General features: G+C 39.3%; 5 protein-coding genes and 1 long non-coding RNA gene across 8 annotated transcripts in view; 4 read left to right on the plus strand and 2 right to left on the minus strand.

The window, feature by feature from the left end:
• LOC146461099 (uncharacterized) overlaps positions 1 to 19,328 on the minus strand; it is a 62,646-nt gene that overhangs the window by 15,242 nt on the left and 28,076 nt on the right. The window lies entirely within an intron of this gene.
• The window catches only part of LOC146461101 (uncharacterized), a 33,747-nt gene that overhangs the window by 5,268 nt on the left and 9,151 nt on the right, over positions 1 to 19,328 (plus strand). The window lies entirely within an intron of this gene.
• Positions 3,656 to 19,328, plus strand: part of LOC146461102 (uncharacterized) — a 28,626-nt gene continuing 12,953 nt past the window's right edge. Inside the window, exons 1-3 of the mRNA XM_085087384.1 lie at positions 3,656 to 3,662; positions 4,080 to 4,153; positions 6,771 to 6,832. The gene's annotated coding sequence lies outside the window, so the exon portion shown is untranslated. The remainder of the gene's footprint in view (positions 3,663 to 4,079; positions 4,154 to 6,770; positions 6,833 to 19,328) is intronic.
• LOC146461103 (uncharacterized) overlaps positions 5,064 to 19,328 on the plus strand; it is a 32,802-nt gene continuing 18,537 nt past the window's right edge. The window contains exons 1-3 of one of the 3 annotated variants that reach the window (XM_085087362.1): positions 5,064 to 5,348; positions 5,753 to 5,805; positions 10,703 to 10,776. The gene's annotated coding sequence lies outside the window, so the exon portion shown is untranslated. Of the gene's footprint in view, positions 5,349 to 5,752; positions 5,806 to 10,304; positions 10,406 to 10,702; positions 10,777 to 19,328 lie in introns of those variants that run through there. The other 2 variants (XM_085087364.1, XM_085087365.1) reach the window with 2 other exon arrangements.
• On the plus strand, positions 12,557 to 19,218 carry LOC146461104 (uncharacterized). The gene is made up of 3 exons (XR_014857491.1): positions 12,557 to 13,213; positions 17,766 to 17,823; positions 18,380 to 19,218. It is a non-coding gene; the product is annotated as an uncharacterized LOC146461104 (long non-coding RNA).
• Positions 15,608 to 17,703, minus strand: LOC146461105 (uncharacterized). The gene has a single exon (XM_085087439.1). It carries the CDS (start codon positions 17,414 to 17,416, stop codon positions 16,166 to 16,168), a length of 1,251 nt encoding a protein of 416 aa, XP_084943565.1. The 5' UTR covers positions 17,417 to 17,703; the 3' UTR covers positions 15,608 to 16,165.

The raw sequence follows: 19,328 nt of genomic DNA on the forward strand, positions 1-19,328 counted from the left end.
AGGATGGATGACGGGCTTCACAATTTCTCCATATCTCTGTGCGAAGAAACGTGTAGGCAGTTCTTTCTATCTTACACAATGTGACAGGCAATCATGAATCCATGCTCGTCAGTTTTCTGTTAGGAAGAGCCGTTTCATTCTAATCAGTCTTGACTGACCTGTTTTAACTTTTACTGAACGGAGCGGCGTTAGAAACGGTTCAACCGTTTCATTTTGAGTGAGTTCATTGTCGGTTGAAAAACGCTTTATTGACGCTCGAAATCCGCTGTAAATTTACAATTTGGCTATGGCTTGCAATCTTGCCAGCCACAACTTAATGCATTTATACGTTGCACCCATTGCGCCTCTAAAGATGTATATTTGATGCCAGTTTTCTTAGAAATCGGTTATCAGAGCGTGGCGTTTCCACGAACTGTCAATAAATGGAGTCACGTAATCACCAAGCTCAACGACAACCATCATCAGAGTGACTTACAATTTAAAGTTTCTAGTTGAGGGCATAACGCTAATGAATTGCTTTTGCCTCCAGATATCGACGAAGATGAGCACAAAAATTTGCAATGAACTTTGGAAGAAGAAGTGGCAAAAATATAATGTTTCTTCTGTGCCCACAAGACCAGGCATTTATGCGATAGGTGAAAAAGTGGGAACCAAGCATACCAAGCATAAGGCTAAGTACCAATACGTCGGAAGAGCAAAGAATATTAAGAAGAGATTGCAACAGCATATGTCTGGAAAGAAGCAGGCAATCGACAAAAGAATAGCTGAAAAAATTAAACGGAATAAAGGGTCAGATCTACTCATCAAGTATGTGCATGAAAACAGGCACAGATCGAAAGAAGCGGATTATATCGATTGCCTCGCTGCAAAGGCTGGATATCGTCCTTTGTTGAACAAACGCAGAGGTGACGGAGGTGGAGGGAAAGCGCGATCGTCCCAATCGTGTTCATTGGTCGGCCGTCCCAGTAAGAGCGTGATGAAGGCATATTATCTCGCCGCCTCACTGATCTGTGAAGCTTTGTGCAGCTAGTAGCCGGCTTGACTAAATTTGACCCCAATCTGCGATCGCTAACTCTCTATTACTGAATAAAAAAATAAAAAAAAAAAACAAGAAACGCATCGTAGCTTTCCATTTGAAGACTTTAGACTTCTATTTAAAAACAAGTTTCTTTCGACAGGGCAGAGTAGAGTGTTGCGTTACTTAGCTTTTTTTTAGGATACATTGTTAAAACCGCTTTGCACGATATACAACATTGTTTTTTTTTTTCGTATCAAGGCTCAGTTAGAGTCGACAAAAAAGAGCAATTTTCTTTGTAATCTTGATTGTTATATGCTTAGTTTTAGATATTGTATTGCTGCAATTAATACTCGTGTACTTGTTGAACGAATAAAAAGCGTTTGTGGTCGTTATTCTGTGAGCTTTTATTAGAGCTTCACGTTCTATTACTCACTGCCTTTGTCGTCCGGCTTCTTTAAAACAGAAAACACTTAGTATTGTTCGATTCCAGCGTTTTAAGTTTTAACATTGTGTCCAGTGTCTTTAAGCCATTAACTTCTCTCATTTTTTCTTTCTCTCCCTCTTTTGTTTTTATGTATTTATTTTGATCCCGAGGAAATAATTCTGAACTTGACTTGTGTGAAGGTGGAAAGGTTCTCTGGTTACGTTCTGTAGCGTGGCAACCGGAGAAGACCTGTGATCATGACATTTTTAGATTTTCCTTCATGTGATCTGTTGGGTTGACAAAACAATGATACTCACGACAATGACAATGGATTCCATAAGCATGAACAAAACGACAAACGACAAGAAAAAAATTTAGCTTGTCTCAAACTATTCCCGTCGGGTACTTCTCTGAATCTTTGGTGGGTTGTGTTGCTCTGTTCCCCAAACACTGGCCCTATTTCAGATTTCTTGTACCCCTTTTCAGAGCTGGTCTTTAAAATCTATACCCATTTTCAGACTTTCAAAGAAAAATGTTAAAATCTATACCCATTCTAAGACCAAAACGGCTCCAAATAGACATGTACATTTTTCTCTTGTTCGCCGACTAAAAACAAAGGTAAGGTAGCAAAATCCTCTCCCTCCCCTCCCCCTAACTCAAAGTTGTATTGCTATAATAAATCATCACCCAGATCTCTCCCTCGTAGGGAGGACGGTGGGGAGGGGAGGGGGGGGTGGGGCATTAATCACTGCTCCACAGTGGAAAGTACCATACTGATTAATTCCCTCAGCAGGATGAATGTTCCCATACACCCTTCAAAGATCGCTTATGGGTTTCATTTTTTGAAGATGTTTGAACGTTAACTGCTTTGTGACTCCTGGATGAGATTAACTGTCTCACAATTTCAGCAGAATGTCTGTAATAGGCAATAAAGGTGCCATCACTTACTCAACATTGGTTTTTCTCGTGCACCAACAATCCAGCATTTGCCAACTTGGGTACCACGTACATAGTTATTTATAATCCATATCACTAACAAAATCTTAATTGAACCAGCTTTTGCAGTCTGAACTGGTAAAGTGTTGGTCTCATTGTTCCATTTTCAGTTTAAAACAAAACAAACAAACAAACAAAACCGGGAGGAACTCAGTAACATTTTCGCCGCAACATAGACCCCACGCTACCTGCAGCTTCATTAACAATTGATGGGAAAATTAAACAAGAAAGATCACTACCGTGAAGAGGGCCGGTTTGGAAAAACTATCTAAATTTATAAATCCCCCAAACGAGCAGTTGCAAAAGTCATGTTCATGCATCTAAACCTTAAGCTCATGTATTCACATCGACTCCGCGACTGTCCGCTCTCGTACATGCTAGAGAAGTGACTTCGTTGATTTGCAAGCTTTTCGTATTTCCCCCACAAATTTCGTGTAAATCGAGGGCTACTTAAAACCGCTGTCATTGTAAAGAAGAAGGAAAAGCGTTCTCCCTCTCACATTATGGCTTAATAAGCCCTTTACAGGAACTTCAAATAAACTCATCTTTCCACCGACTGGTAAAAACAGGCAGGCCCTTCAAAAGGAGCAGGCCTTGGGGTAGGGCACGAAGCCTTCCTTGGTCGTGCCGCGCGAAATTGAAAAATGATTTAAAATAACAAGTCATTTTACTATAGCTATTTTTGAGTATGTTTCGTGACATTACTGTGCAATTAACAGAATGAAAAGCAGATTTGAGCATTTCGATGTTTACTTGCGGTTAGGCCCTCTATATTAGTACAGCGATAAAAATGCTTATAAATATATAGCCCCCCTCCTCATATAGTGGAGTCAAGAAAAGTTTACTAAGTTTCACGGGGCAATAAAGTCTCTTTTGAAAAAAGGAGCAGCCACATATAAATCTGCTTCATTAGCATGTTGAATGGATTGCATCATTCTCAGATGTGCTGAGAAAGCCGCTGAGAAAGCACTTTCGATATGCAAGGGAAAAAACCCAAAAGCAACAGACCAAGAAATTGCATCATGTTCAGTCATTAGAGTGGCTGATGTCCAATCAGATGCGAGAAGAGTAGATCTGGCTGGAAAAAACCCCATTTTTGTCCCGAAAGCCTCCTGGAAAAACCCCTAAAAATATGAAAATATATATTATGTCATTGGACCCTATATAAACAATCTCTGACTTGGCGGCAAATTCAAATCATTATTTCGTTGGAAGAAGAAAGAGGTAAGTTTATTCCTGACTTGATCAGTTCTTTCCTCTTTTACAACATATTTTTCTCGGGCAAATCAACGAAACTTCATACTTAGAGACTCAGGGGCAGATAATTAACTCGAGGAAAGACTGACTAGAAGGCAAAAGCGGCGATTGCAAGGAACATGTTATCAGTGTGAAACAACCGACCACCTTGTAAACGTTTTCTCGATTGCGCCGATTTCCGAAGGTTTTCGTGTCCACAATTGTTTGTTCTTGGGTCTGTAGTGGAAACCCGAAATGTGCGATCGACGACAAATTGACATTTCTACGACAAAGTAACAACAAGCTGTAATTTGTTGTGTCTACCTTTGAAGAGATTGCTTACCTATAATATTACAGTAGAAGGGCTCAGCCTCGTACCTTTCTAACCTTGTTGTCTTCTTTCAGTTCTTTTAGATCTGAAACAGCTATAAAGACTGAATTACGGCCAGTTGCTGTGCTATTCAGTATATCCAAGCAAGGTAAGGACAAACATTACAGGGTAGTCTCGCAAATAGCTTCAGTTGCTTGTCACGCGGTTTGTTATACTGCTGGAGTTGTTCAAAGTGCACTCTTAGCTTAAAAAAGAGCGGGAATTACAAACATTGGCACATTGTGTTTACTCAACTTAACAATCGCGGTAGATTTATCATACTGCGCTTGAACCAATTTCAAACGTTTTTATACTTCATTTCGCCTCGATTAACTAGCTTTAGTGGGGAGTGTCTCAGTATTCCTTGTGTCCAGTTGTTTATACAGCGTGTAGAGCTGCGAGAATTCTGTAAAACGAGCAGTGGAACGGGCGACAAGTAAAATGTCATGTTTTTGATATCTCTGTTAAAATGAACGAAGCGTATATTTATGTAACAAGAGTTAAACGAAGTGTGAATACGATTAAACTTGTCTATGGTATTCATATATATGCAAAAGACAGTCTAACCTGGTTTGGCTGGAGTTCTGATCAGCGATCGATCAGATTTCAATTCAAATAAGTGCGGAAACCTGTTTCCTTTCAGAAATCGGAAGGTTTGTCAGCCATTTGCATCGTTACAACGAAGATCAGTAATTCAAGTCTCAGTGTTGTGAAGGCAAGAGCCTTATATACATCCTTTGCAAGCCCTTTTGACTTGTATCAATAAGATGTCCATAGTCTTATCCCAGTGTCTCATCCCGAGCCGATTTACTGTATTAAGAGAGACGTGTGTACATGTATTTTCGTAAAATGTAAACCGCAGTGATGTTGTCAACAAGGGATTATATTGGAATCACAGTTTTCTCGGAAATTGACCTCTCAACTGACCCAATATTGGTATTTTGGAAGGAGTCACGCAAGAATAGGCTGGGGCCTCTTCAACCGGGCTGGCTCGGTTGCCGAGATCTTGGCTACACTGTATTTCCATCGTAAAAATTTCGATGCGTTCATGTGATAAGGCGGGCTAGCCCGGGTACCGAGATCTCGGTTGACTCTTGGATGCTAAACGCCATACCGAGACATTTTGTTGATTTCAAAAGTCGATTATGTATTTAGAGCTAGGGAAAATACCTTTTGGTCAATTTCCAGTTGGATTTTAGTTTCGCTGATTAGTCAGAAAATCGAGCAGGGCCCTAGCATACACATTGGACATATCTCCTGTTGTTTCCACAATTTCTACCTTGCTGACATAGAAGTCGAAAAGGGTAGGTTGTTTCCTTGTTCTTTCTTCTTTCATTTCTACTAATTAAGTAAATGCAAGCGGCATATAATCGAAGTTAGTGAAAATGAATGTACGAAATTAATTGGCGCAATCGATGGAAAGCACGCGGCCTCGTGTAGGAGGCTAAAACCTTTCTCCCACGATCTCCAGGAAAGAGAGACCGAAGAAGAAAACTTAAACGGATTAGTTTGCGATTTAAAGTTGAATTTTCTAAACCAGAACAACAAATTTAAAACAATGTTGATGAAAATACGAAAGCGACTTAACCATAATATCATCATCATCTTGAAAATACTCAGTGAGTTGTTTCATCTGGAATTTAATCTAACTGACATGGAGGAGATTGAACACTTACAAGCTTATGAACTTGATTTCTTTTATATCAAGATCTCGAAGACTAACTGACGCAAAACAAAAGATTTGTTGTATTTTTGTAGAAGGTAAGGACAGCAGTTTGTTCACCCAATGCCTGTTAAGAGCGCCTGTCTGTGAAAATCAGACAAATTCTAAATTTCGCAGCAACGGTGGAAATTTTTAATGTTAGATAGGCTAGGATATAACTAAAATCACTGTATAGTATTTTCGGTGAAATATCCTTTTACTTGAAAGAAAAATGCAAATAACGAAAATCTGTTAAAGCCGTCATTTGAGGCGCTAAATTATTACACGGGTTTCAGAGCCTAGAAAACAAATCATTCTACCGCCTTTAAAACACTCAATTCTTTTTTACAATCTCTAAATATCTGTTGGAATGTGTGGGAAATATTGCGTTCTGTGTATGCGAAAATAATTTAATCTCGAAGGCATACAATTCACTGCAGTAAAAGTACTCCCCCCTGAAGTACTTCGTGAACAAAATTAATTTCCACCATGCGCGTAACCTTTAAATCGATTAAGCTTCTGGGGCCGGTTGTTCGAAAGCTGATTAACGCTAATCAGCTTGAAAAAGAGCAGGAATTACAAACTTCTACATCAGCATTTCCGAAAAACTTCAAATGTTTATTCAACTTAACAATTGAGGTAGATCATACTGCGATAAACTTGAACCAATTTCAAACGCATTAAAAAATGCGGAGTGTCTGAGTATGCCCTGTGTCCAATTGTTTATACAGCGTGTAGAGCTGCGAGAATTCTGTAAAACAAGAAATGGAACGGTCGACAAGTAAGATGTCATGTTTTTGGTATCTCTGTTAAAATGAACGAAGGCGTATATTTATACAACAAAAGTTAAACTGAACGCAGGAAACGAAATGTGAATACGATTAAACTTGTCTATGGTATTGATATATATGCATAAGACAGTCTAACCTGGTTTGGCTGGAGTTCCTGCCTCAAGACCGATCAGCGATCGATCAGAGTTTAATTCAAATAAGTGCGAGACTTGTTTCCTTTCAGAAATCGGAAGGTTTGTCAGCCATTTGCATCCTTACATCGAAGATCAGTAATTCAAGTCTCAGTGTTGTGAAGGTAAGAGCCTTATATACATCCTTTGCTAGTCCTTTTGATTTGTATCAATAAGATGTCCATAGTCTTATCCCAGTGTCTCATCCCGAGCCGATTTACTGTATTAAAAGAGACGAGGGTACATGTATTTTTATAAAACATATGCTGCAGTGATGTTATCAGCAAGGGATTATATTGGAATCACAGTTTACTCGGAAATTGACCTCTAAACTGACCCTGTATCACCGCTAAATGTAATAACAACACTAAATGTAATAAACTTTAACGCTAAATGTAATAATCTACCCAACCGTAAATGTAATACAACTTAACGCTAAATGTAATAACCGTGTTAACCTTTTGAATAGGGCAAAGGATTGTCAACCTTCTACAAGCGATATTCATAGCTACTATATGAGTTTGTCTACCATATTTTCTATGAGCAAGGAAATATCATCCTTCCTCGAATTATTTTTTCCCTGAAAAATTATTTAATTTTAAATATGTTCCTCTGCATAAGCTAGTTTTCGCACTTTTTATTGTTAACAGTAACAGTCTATAACAAAGAATCAGGAACAAATCTTATATTGGAACAAAATATATAAGTACTGTAATTAATTGATTTGAAATGTATAAAATGTACCGATCATTAAGAACAACTATGAGTCATTTGAAATGTAAAAAAAAACTTCAATAACAACAAGTTCCTTAATAATTATCCTATATTGGCTTCAATTCTTGTTTTGATTTCTCCATTTGATAGCCCTTAGGTAAAACCACGAGCCTGTTCCAGTGCAAAGAAGCCATACCCTGTGTTAATCCATTGCGGACTGCCTATTATGGCCTTAAGAGCTAAAACTTGAAATTACAGTCAGTCAAACCGACAGTCTTGGGTTCTTTGACCACACGAGACGCTGGATATGCACAAAAAGGAAGCGGGCTCTGGTGTCGAAAAATGTACACCGAGATAAACCATGCTCGTCCCAAGAGCTGCGATCCTTTTGGCCAGCCTTTCACGCACGGCTCACGATCCCAGCTTTGAGTTCCCCACAACTCAACAAGCACAGACACAAAGGTTTTGGCCAATAATGAACTGAAGATTTGAATCAAAAACGAAATATTAATTAATTAATTAATTAATAGAGTGAAAAATTAGCCAAGCTAATAGCTTGGGAAATCTTTTCTTTCTTTTCCTTCCGAATCCGAATCCATTCAATCCACCTTCATCATCACTCGTAAGCACTCCTGAGGGAGCATAGGGCGTCCACCAGTACACGCTGTCCCACGAACAGTCCACTTTTCTCTGACTCTTCTAGTCTTAGTTGGGGCGTCCTCCCTTTTTTCTTCTTTCCCTGACGTTAGTAGGCAAAATTCGAATCCCTTAGGGATTAATAGGATTAATAGAAGTTAGAATTTAATTCTTGTATTTCTTATGAGCTTTCTTAGTATCACTGTACTTCTTTAACAGGGCCGGTGAGCAGAAAATGACAAGTTCCATCTGCAGCAAGCTTTTAAATAAAATGTGGCGTCTATACGAGGTGGACGAAATACCTCATTTGGAAGGGATATACGTAATAGGGCTCACCCACCCCTTTGAAGAGCCAGAAGTCGTTTATGTTGGGCGATCCAACGACGTCCACCGCAGAATGGTGGAACATAAGCGAGAAGAGTTAGCCGTAGATGAGTTTGTCCAGCAGCAATTTGCCGATAATGGCGGAGAGGATCTACGAGTGAAGTGGATCAAGGAAAACAATCCAGAAGCCACAGAATCGGCATACCGTAAATGTATTGCTAAGAAATTGGGTTACTGGCCACGATACAACATTCAGCGTTGAACTCAGCGAACGTATTAGTATTAGTGAATGGAACAATTCAAGCGTTTCTTTTAATGGGCGAAGTAAGTAAAAACACTGCAGCCTGATAAGAAAAGGTTTAGTTTATGTTAACAACAGGCGAGAGAATAAAAATTAACTATAATATATTGCACAGTTTTAATGTTTACTTCACTTGCACTCTGTTACTTTGAATGTCAGTCAGTTTGCCCTTCTAGTTCAATAAAGTTTCGTTTAATTTATTGCTCGTGAAATTCTTTATCGTGTATATGATTAAGCCTGGGACTGGGTATTCCTTGAAAAAACAAAAACAAAAGCAACAACAGAAGCAAAAACAACAACCGCGACAATAAAAATCTGTTGCTTTCCAAACTTTCTGTATTGTGACTTTAAACAATCTAATACAGTATTCCGACATAGAACAGGAGAGCCGCTCTACGCGTCACTGGTCTTCAGAGCTCCTTTTGTTTGAGTAGCCAATCAAGGTGGTTTGACATATTGTAGAGTAATCTAAAAAGTCTTAACCATTCGATTCTGCATTAACCATTGTGGTGCTTATTAAATTAACGCTATCTAAGCTTATCTATCACGAACCTTGTGCGCTGCCTAATTCGAATCTTCAACAACCCCGGCCCCTCACCCCGATGCATTGGAACTTTTGGAGATTGACTTGTTCAACTTCCCGTCTAAGCCTTCGACTTCACAATCAATCAATCAATCAATCAATCAATCAATCAATCAATCAATCAATCAATCAATCAATCAATCAATCAATCAATCAATCAATCAATCAATCAATCAATCAATCAATCAATCAAATCAATCAATCAATCAATCAATCAATCAATCAATCAATCAAATCAATCAATCAATCAATCAATCAATCAATCGAGGGCTGCTTAAAAACCTTGTCATTGTAGACAACAAGCAACAAGTGTTCTCCCTTTCAAATTATGGTTTAATAAGCCCTTTCCGGTAACTTCAAATGCCCACATTTCTCCACGAACTGGCCAAAAGAGGCAGGCTTCCGAAAAAGAACGAGTAGGACTTGGGGCAGCGGATGACGGCCTTGATCGTGCCGCGCGAAGATTGAAAATGAATTAAAATTACAAGTTATATCATTTAGCTGTTTTTGCGGACGGTTATATCGACACATTACTGCGCAGTTATCAGACCGAAATGCAGGTTTGAGCATTTCAATTTTAACTTGCGGTTAGGCCCTCTGAAATACAGCCATGAAAATGCTTATAAATAAAGAGTGGGGTCAAGTAAAGTTTACTTACAAATGGACAGTAAAAACAACTTTTGAAAAAAGGAGCGGGAAAAAAAATCTGCTTCATCAGCATATTGAATTGATTGCATCATTCTAAGATGTGCTAGGACAGCACTTTCGATATTTGAGGGAAAAACCCCAGAAGCAACAGACCAAGAAATTGTATCATCTTCACAAGTGTGGCTGTATGTCTGGTTGATGTCCAATCAGATGGAAGAAGTTCATGAAGAGTAGATGTGATTGGTCGAGAAAGGGAAACAAACCTAAATAAATATATGACGTCAATGAACCAATTTGGACCACAATATCAATATTTCTGACTTGGCGGCAAATTCAAATCACTCATCCGTTTGAAGAAGGAAGAGGTAAGTTTATTCCTGACTTGATCAGTTCTTTCCTCTTTTACAACACATTTTTCTTGGGAAAATCAACGAAGCTTTATACTTAGAAACCCAGGGCAGATAATTAACTCGAGAAAAGATTAACTAGAAGGTAAAAGCGGCGATTGCAAGGACAATGTTATATATGAAACAACCCGACCACCTTGTAAACGTTCTCTCGATTGCGCCGATTTCTCAAGGTTTTCGTGTCCACAATTGTTTGTTCTTGGGTCTCCAGTGGAAAGCCGAAATGTGCGATCGACAACAAATTGACATTTCTACGACAAAGCAACAACAAGCTGTAATCTGTTGTGCCTAGCTTTGAAGAGATTTTCTCACCTATAATACTGCAGCAGAAGGGGTTCGAGGCTCATCCTCGTACCTTTCTAACCTTGTTGTCTTCTTTCAGTTCTTTTAGATCTCAAACAGCTATAAAAACTGAATTACGGCCAGTTGCTGTGGTATTCACTATATCCAAGCAAGGTAAGGGCAAACACTACAGGGTAGTCTCGCAAATAGGTTTAGTTGCTTGTCACGCGGTTTGTTACTGCTGGAGTTGTTCAAAGGGTGCACCTTCAGCTTGAAAAAGAGCGGGAATTACAAACTACTACATCAGTATTTCCGAAAAACTTTGTTTATTCAACTTAACAATCGCGGTAGATCTATCATACTGCGCTTCAACCAATTTTAAACGTTTTAAGACTGCCTTTCGCCTCGGTTAACTAGCTTTAGTGCGGAGTGTCTGAGTATTCCTTGTGTCCAATTCAGTGTTTATACAGCGTGTAGGGCTGCGAGAATTCTATAAAACGAGCAGTGGAACGGGCGACAAGTAAAATATCATGTTTTTGGTATCTCTGTTAAAATGAACGAAGGCGTATATTTATATAACAAAAGTTAAACTGAACGCAGGAAACGAAATGTGAATACGATTAAACTTGTCTATGGTATTCACATATATGCATAAGACAATCTAACCTGGTTTGGCTGGAGTTCCTGCCTCAAGACTGATCAGCCGGATCGATCAGAGTTCAATTTAAATAAGTGCGAGACTTGTTTCCTTTCAGAAATCGGAAGGTTTTCAGCCATTTGAATCCTTACATCGAAGATCAGTACTTCAAAGTCTCACTGTTGTGAAGGCAAGAGCCTTATGTAAATCCTTTGCTAGTCCTTTTGATTTGTATCAATAAGATCGGTCCATAGTCTTATCCCAGTGTCTCATCCCGAACCCATTTACTGTTTTAAGAGAGACGTGGGTACATGTATTTTCGTAAAATATAAACCGCAGTGATATTGTCAGTAAGGGATTATATTTGAATCACAGTTTTCTCGGAAATTGACCTCTCAACTGACCCAATATTGTTTTTTTTTTTTTGGAAGGAGTCACCCAATAATTGCAGAGAATAGGCTAGGGCCTCTTCAACCGGGCTGGCTCGGTTTCCGAGATCTTGCCTCACCACTACACTGTATTTTCTTCCTAATAATTTCGATGCGTTCATGTGATAAGTCGGGCTAGTCCGGTTAGCGAGATCTCGGTTGACTCTTGGATGCTAAACGCGATACCGAGACATTTTGTTGATTTCAAAAGTCGCGATAATGTTTTTAGAGCTAGGGAAAATACCTTTTGGTTAATGTCCAATTGGATTTTAGTTTCTGATTGGTCATAAAATCGAGCACGGCCCTAGAATAACTATGACGTCATTGGGCCAACAAAAGACGCGGGATATTCAAATTGTTGTAGATTGTATTTCCAGTATTTCATCATCTCACAATCCAGAATACTTTTATATACCCGTTCCGTTCTAAACAACCAAGGTAAGTTATTTTCTTAAATTGTTCGGTTTCTTTACGCGATAGATTTTGACAGCCTATTTCTAACAGGCAAACTATAGTAAGTCCCTTTCTTTGAAATGAGTTGAAACGGGTGAAAATTTGCAAGTAGACTGGTCGTAGCCCTCTAACATTACGCCAGCTAGCGCCGACTGTTCAACCGTTTACGCGACTATTTGTGTCTGGATATCTGAGGAAGTTTAATCTCGTAAATGCACAATTATTTGCCATAAAAATAGTGCACAATTTCAGCTGCCAGAATTAATGAGCAGTAATTACAGCATTGACGAAACGTTTCCCCAGTCCTGATTTGTCACGGACTTGTACTTCTTTCAGAACCCGACGGCTGATTGACGCTTCAGTGAAGTGTCATTAAATTTGTGAAGCCAAGAGCCAGTGCCTTAAGGTAAGAGCAAATACTTTCTTTGTTATTCCTACCGATTTCACAGTCTCATCCACACATACTCACATATCGGCACAGGGCCCATGTGTTTCGAATCATTTCTTCCTCCACGCAAAATAACAATGGCTGTGAATAAATGTTAACTGTTTTCAGACTGAGAGCATAGTTTGCTAGGAAACTGACCGCGGGATCAGCTTTCTTGGAGTCACACAAGACTGATGATTTTGCCAGTTGCACCCGAGACAATCAATCCTCTCGAGATACACTGGCTGAGTTAACGCCGGATTCACTTCCTTCTTTGATTATTTTGATAAAGAACCATTAGAATTGGCTTATCGGACAACGAACAAAGAACCACATGATGCGCTTTATATCACTGAACTGGGAAAAAACCTTTATTTACTTGATCGAACACAATAGGATTCTAAGAAATACCGGAAATTGCATCACTAAGGGACTTTCCCATGTCCTTTTTGGTGACCATCCAATCAGATTATAAAAGCGTTGGTAAAGATGTTAAAGAGTACCTCTGATTGGTCAGGAAAACTGATCAACCAAGAATAACTTGATGACGTCTATCAGTTTTACCAGCATCAGAAGCGGGGAGTTCGAACGACGACGTTTATTTTGCGTTGGACATATCTCCTTGTTTCCACAATTTCTACCTTGTAGACATAAAATTCGAAAAAGGTAGGTTGTTTCCTTATTCTTTCTTCTTTCATTTCTACAAATTAAGTAAATGCGAGCGGCATATAATCGAAGTTCGGTGAAAATTAATGTACGGAATTAATTGGCGCAACCCGGCGATGAAAGGCACAAGGCCTAGTGTAGTAGGCTAAAAATTTTTCCGTCCCACGATCTCCAGGAAAGAGAGACCGAAGAAGAAAACTTAAACGGATTTGTTTGCGATTTAAAGTTGAACCTTCTATAGCAGAACAACAAATTTACAACAATGTTGACGAAAATACGAAAGCGACTTTACCATAATATCATGATCCTCTTGAAAATACTTGTTAGTTGTTTCATCTTGAATTTAATCTAAGGCCCTGTTTATACGTCGCATTTAATGACACGTATTTAATTGATGAATTTTTTTCGTCTGGGAGACGAAATTAAATGTCGGTTCATTTTAGACGTCGAATATAATTTCGATGTCGTTTTGTGACTGCATTGACTTTTGGCAGCGGAGAACTTCCAAAAACAACATGGCGGCGTTCAGAGAGGCAGTAATGCTAAAGATTGCTCTAGCGAGGCGAAGGCGTAGGAATTTGTCTTTTCAGATGGCAACGCTTGTAGCAGTAAGACGAAAATTCAGGCTTCGACTGCTAGCTTTGTTATGTTTATTACTGCAGCAAGTGGGAGAAGAAGAGGAACGTTTTCGTAGTGTCCGAAGGTGTGAGAGAAATGCTGGATGGTGGGAGATGGTGTGGTCAACTTATGACAATTCACGATTCAAGAAAACCTTTCGTGTGACACGCCAAACGTTTTGCTATATACTAGAGAATATCAGGCAGGATATCACAAAGGATCAGCTGACTGAAATGCCAATTTCTTCGGAGTGCAGATTAGCAATATGTCTTTATCGGCTTGGGAGGGGTGATTACCTGTACACAATAGCAGAATTGTTTGGCGTTGGGCTAGCAACTATCCATGTCATTGTTAAGGAAGTCTGCGAAGCAATCGTAAAAAACTTATGGAGGAAGGCAGTGACAAATCATTTCCCAACTTCTGAGCAGGATTTTACAGAAGCCATGGTAGACACGAACCAGCTTTGGCAATTTCCTTGGTGTTGGGGAGCGATCGACGGTTGCCACATCCCAATTCAGTGCCCTCCTGGTGGAGAGGAAGCTTGTAAAGAGTACCATAACTTTAAAAACTTTTTCTCTATTGTTATGATGGCCATTGTCGACGCTGCGGCAAGATTCATGTGGGTCATCGTGGGTTTCCCTGGTAACTCACATGACTCAATTATTTTTCAGTCTACACAGCTATGGAGTGATATCACGGAAAAGAAAGTGATCCCTGAAATATCACAAAACATTCACGGAACAGACATTTATCCCATGATTCTAGGGGATTCAGCTTTCCCTTTTCGTATTTGGTTAATAAAACCTTACTCCAATGCTGTTCTGAGTGCTGAACAGCACTATTTCAACTACCGCCTCAGCAGGGCAAGGATGGTAACAGAAAGGGCTTTCGGCCAGCTGAAGAGTCGATGGAGAGTTCTCTACCGTAAATCATCTTGTCAACCTGATACCGTTAAATGCATTGCATTAGCATGTGTTGTTCTTCACAATATCTGTGTAGACATGGGTGATTCACTACCATCACAGTTAGACTTAACAGAGGATCCAGCACAACATGGGAGAAGAAGCAGGAAGGAGGTCAGAGAACTGCTGATGATGAGAAACTGCACCATGAAGAAGGATAAATCACATCATGCAGAAGAGATAAGAAAAGCGCTTCTCAACAAATTTTGGGAAGAGAAAGAAGGGCAGTAATCTGTCAGCCCTAACTTTTCTGATCTTCAAAAAGAGCTAAAATGTAACAGCATATAACTAATCAACTGTTCAACCTGGAAATTGTTTTTGATTTACTATTAAATTTTTGATGTTTGTCAAGTAGGGATTTTCTATTGGCAAGGGAATTTGCTTGATATAGTTATTAAATAAAGGGAGCATTCTTAAATGAGGGGGTGGGACTCCCACTAAAAAGTATGCAACACATCGTGATAGTCAATATGCTGTTACACTTGTTGGACCACTGAATTAAGCCGTTTGAGTATAGGGCATTTTCAAAAAGTACCATAATACTCTCTTTTCCCTCCATAACTTTGCATAAGCAATGTTTTTAATATAAATTACAGTATCTTGCGAGAGTTTAAAGTCCCATGAGAAATTGGAAACAATGCTCATGCAACATTTTGGAAGGGCAAAAAAAATTATGATATTTTTGAAAGTTGAGTTTTCAATTTGGGGTGAAATAATATACAAACATTTTAAGCATATTACCCTGAAGTATATTATTAACAACCTCTATGAGGAATTGTACTACAGGACTTGAGTTAGGGTGATTATACTTTGATGAATAAATGTTGTGTGGTTTCACAAGAAAAAAAAAAGTCCAAAAGCAATGATAATAAAATCATGACAATTGGTATGGTGTGTCTGTTGTAGGTAACACCTATTCTTATATGTAAACGCGTTTGTAACCTAGGTTGAGTCAGAATTACCTTTGTCTCCTAACCCTAATTACTCACGATCATGAATTATTAGGGATAGCAAACAAAGGAAACTCCAGTTTAAGCTGAGAACGGATTTTACCTACAACATATCTACCGTTTGACAAGGCCTTAAGAAACAAACATGGGTATGTTAACCAAACTTTATTGTAGCTTTATAACTATTTTAAGTTCTTTAAAATGTCAACTTTGCAACAGATGTTTGTTAATGAAACAAACTGAAACATATTGACAAAGACCTTCAATGTTGTTTAAGGAGTATTTACTCTTTTCAAAACCACTGTTTTGATGAGAAGCTTATTACCAAAATATGTCTAAACCAAGTAGAAAATGCAACAAAAATGGATCTTGCATGTTTTGTTCAACAGATTCTTAAACATGCAAATGTCAGAAAATCAGAGTCAATAAAAGTATTGCGTGAAACCATCAGCAGTCTCAGGGGGGTACATAATTCCTGTTTGAGTTTGGTTTCCTAGCACACCATTGTTGGAAAACATAGGTGTGCTGCTATATGAACCATGATGTTGATAGTGTTGGAAGGGTTGCTGACCTGAACCCAACAGTATGTCCAAATACCTTTTCTCTTGTTCTCTTGCTAGTTTCATCTCCTCGTGAATGCCTTCCAAGAGCTGTTTAGTTGGGTCATTCTCAATTACAGATCTTATTAAATCTACAGCTGATGTAATTTGGTCTGATTTATGTTTTCTACCCTTCTTCTTAACTGGTACAAACATGCTCTTCTCAGGAGGCTCCTTTATACTACCTTCGACAGTACTGCAATCACTGCTCTCATGCTCAATGATTTCTTTGGCACTACTCTCATTGGCTGAAGGTTCACGAGCTTGCTCAGGCTGACATGAATCACGTGACTTTACTATAGGGTAGAGTAGGTCGAACCACTTTCCATATCCTTTCTCGTCAGTCAGCCTCTTCACTCCACTTGCTGTCTTTACGGTAAGACAGATCTTCTTGCATGTGGCTACACACCATTTAAACTTGGTTCTCATCTGCTCTACTGTGAACGGGAATGAATCTTCATATTGTTCGTTCAGTTTATTTAACACAGACTGATAAGCCTCAGTGTTGTATGCTTTCTTGGTGTTCGTGAAAACCAGCTTCCGAAGAATGTTCTCGTCATTGACAACTATGTTTACCATGTCAGTCACCTGGGTCTCCAACCACGTTGCTTTTCTACCACGCTTCTTCACTTTTACCGCGGTTTCCTCGGGGCTCTCGCTATCACCATCTTCAGGCTGCTTTCTGCGTTTTTTGTTGGGGACTTGTGGCTCCTTTTCCTCGCTGTCACTGCTTAAATATGAATCTTGATCATTCTGTTTCGATAGCGAAGATGTTTCATCTACGAAATTTGCCGAGATATATGCTTCTGGGCTACGAGGAGTGGATGTTCGTGTATAAATTCTTGCACAAGGAAGACAGTACCCAACTCGTTTTCCCGGCTCCCATCCCTCCGCCTCTTCATCCAGTTCAGCCACAGAACATTCGAAACGAACACATACAGGTTTGTCACATGAAATGCAACTGTATTTCGTTTTAGCATCGCATGACCAACAAGTCTGATTCAACGTTTTTCGGAAAAGGGCTCCTGCAGTCGCCATGTTTTCTATTTTCGCGGGACCACGCATCGTACGCATGCTATGCACGTGAAAACTGTGAGCGTGGGCTCAAAATTAGCCGGTGGAATAATTTATGTCGGCGAAAAATAATGTATGCATTTACTTTGATGCGACTGAAACGCGACGTATAAAAGTGACACGCATTTCAGACGTTTTATCCGTCTGGGGCACACGGATAAAACGTCTGGACGAATATAATTTAACAGGAGAAATTCGGTTCGTTTTATACGTCGCTTTACCGTCGAAGAAAATTGCTGGAATTAGATTCGTGTGAATTAAATTCGTCTCTAATGCGACGTATAAACAGGGCCTAACTGACATGGAGGAGATTGAACACCAACGAGCTTATGAACTTGATTTTTTTTAGATCAAGATCTCAAAGACTAACTGACAGAAAACAAAGATTTGTTGTATTTTTGTCGAAGGTAAGGACAGCAGTTTCTTCACCGAATGCCTGTTAAGTGTCGCGGCGCATAACCCGTCAGGATAGATGACGGGCTTCACAATTTCTCCATATATCCGTACGAAGTAACGTGTCGGCAGTCCTTGCTACTTATACAATGTGATAGGCAATCAAGAATCCATGTTCGTTTTCTGTTGGGAAGAGCCGTTCGTTTCATTCTAGTCAATCTTGACTGTCTTATTTTAACTTTTACTGAACGGCTCGGCGCTAGAAACGGTTCGACCGTTTTCATTGTCGGTTGAAAAACACTTTATTGACGCTCGAAACCGGGTGTAAAACCGATAACTACAATTTGGCTATCGCTTAAAATCTTGTCAGTCAAAGCTGATGCTTTTATACCTTGCACTTATTGCGCCTGAGAGGCAAATTTGATGAAAGTTTTCTTAGAAATCGGTTATTGGAGCGTGGCGTTTCCACGAACTCTCAATAAGCTCAACGACAACATTATCAGAGTGATTTGAAAGTTTATATAGTTTCTAGGGTAGAAGATAATGCTAATGAATTGTTTTTGCCTCTAGATACCGAGATGAGAACACGGCAAATTTGCGATAAACTGTGCAAGATGAATTGGCAAAGGTATGATGTCTCCACAGTACCCTGCCAAAAGCGGGGTATTTATGCCATTGGCGGGAAAGTTGGTAGCAAGCCTATTAAGTACCTATACATGGGGAGATCCAAGAATATCAAGAAAAGATTGCAGCAACACAAATCAGGCAATCAGGCAATCGACAAAAGAGTGGCCTGGAAATTTAAACACAATAAAGAGTCAGATCTACGTATCAAACACGTGCATGAAGCGAGGCACAAATCAAAAGAAGCGGAGTATCTGGATTGTCTGGCTAAAAAGATTGGGTATTATCCAACTCTAAATAAACGCAGAGGAGACGGTCCAAGTGGAGGGAAAGCGCGTCCCAGTAAGAGCGAGAAGGCAGAATATTTTCTCGTCTCACTGATCCGTAAAGTCTTGTACGGGTAGTAGCCGGCCCTGACTAATTGACCTCAATTTGACTTCGCTATACTCGACATTACTAATAAAGAAATACATTATAGTTTTCCTTAAGAAGACTTTAACGCTGCTAGTTTAAAATAAGCCTCTTTTGACAGGGCAGAGCATGACACTTTCCAATAAAGGAGTTTTTTCGTTGTGATAGTTGGCTTTTTTAGGATGAATTGATAAACCTGCTTTGCACGATATATAACATTGCTTTTTTCTCATATCAAGACTCAGTTAGAGTCGACGAAAAAAAAAAACTTTTCTTTGTAATGTTGATTGGTTTATGCTTAGTTTTAGATATTGTATTGCTACAGTTAATGCTCGTGTACTTTTTGATTCAATAAAAAGCGTTTGAGGTCGTTATTCTGTCAACTTTTATTAGGGTTTCACGTTCTATCACTCAGTCCACGCGTTTACTTAATGTCACTGCCTTTGTTATCCGGCTTCTTAAAACAGAAAACACTTAGTATTGT

This window comes from Pavona decussata, unplaced genomic scaffold, assembly GCF_977016875.1.
Source record: "Pavona decussata unplaced genomic scaffold, jaPavDecu1.1 SCAFFOLD_202, whole genome shotgun sequence".
NCBI classification, from domain to species: domain Eukaryota; kingdom Metazoa; phylum Cnidaria; class Anthozoa; order Scleractinia; family Agariciidae; genus Pavona; species Pavona decussata.

Bases quoted from the DNA above. Each gene is read 5' to 3' on its own strand.
- LOC146461105 (XM_085087439.1), bottom strand. From the start codon at position 17,416: ATGCGTACGATGCGTGGTCCCGCGAAAATAGAAAACATGGCGACTGCA.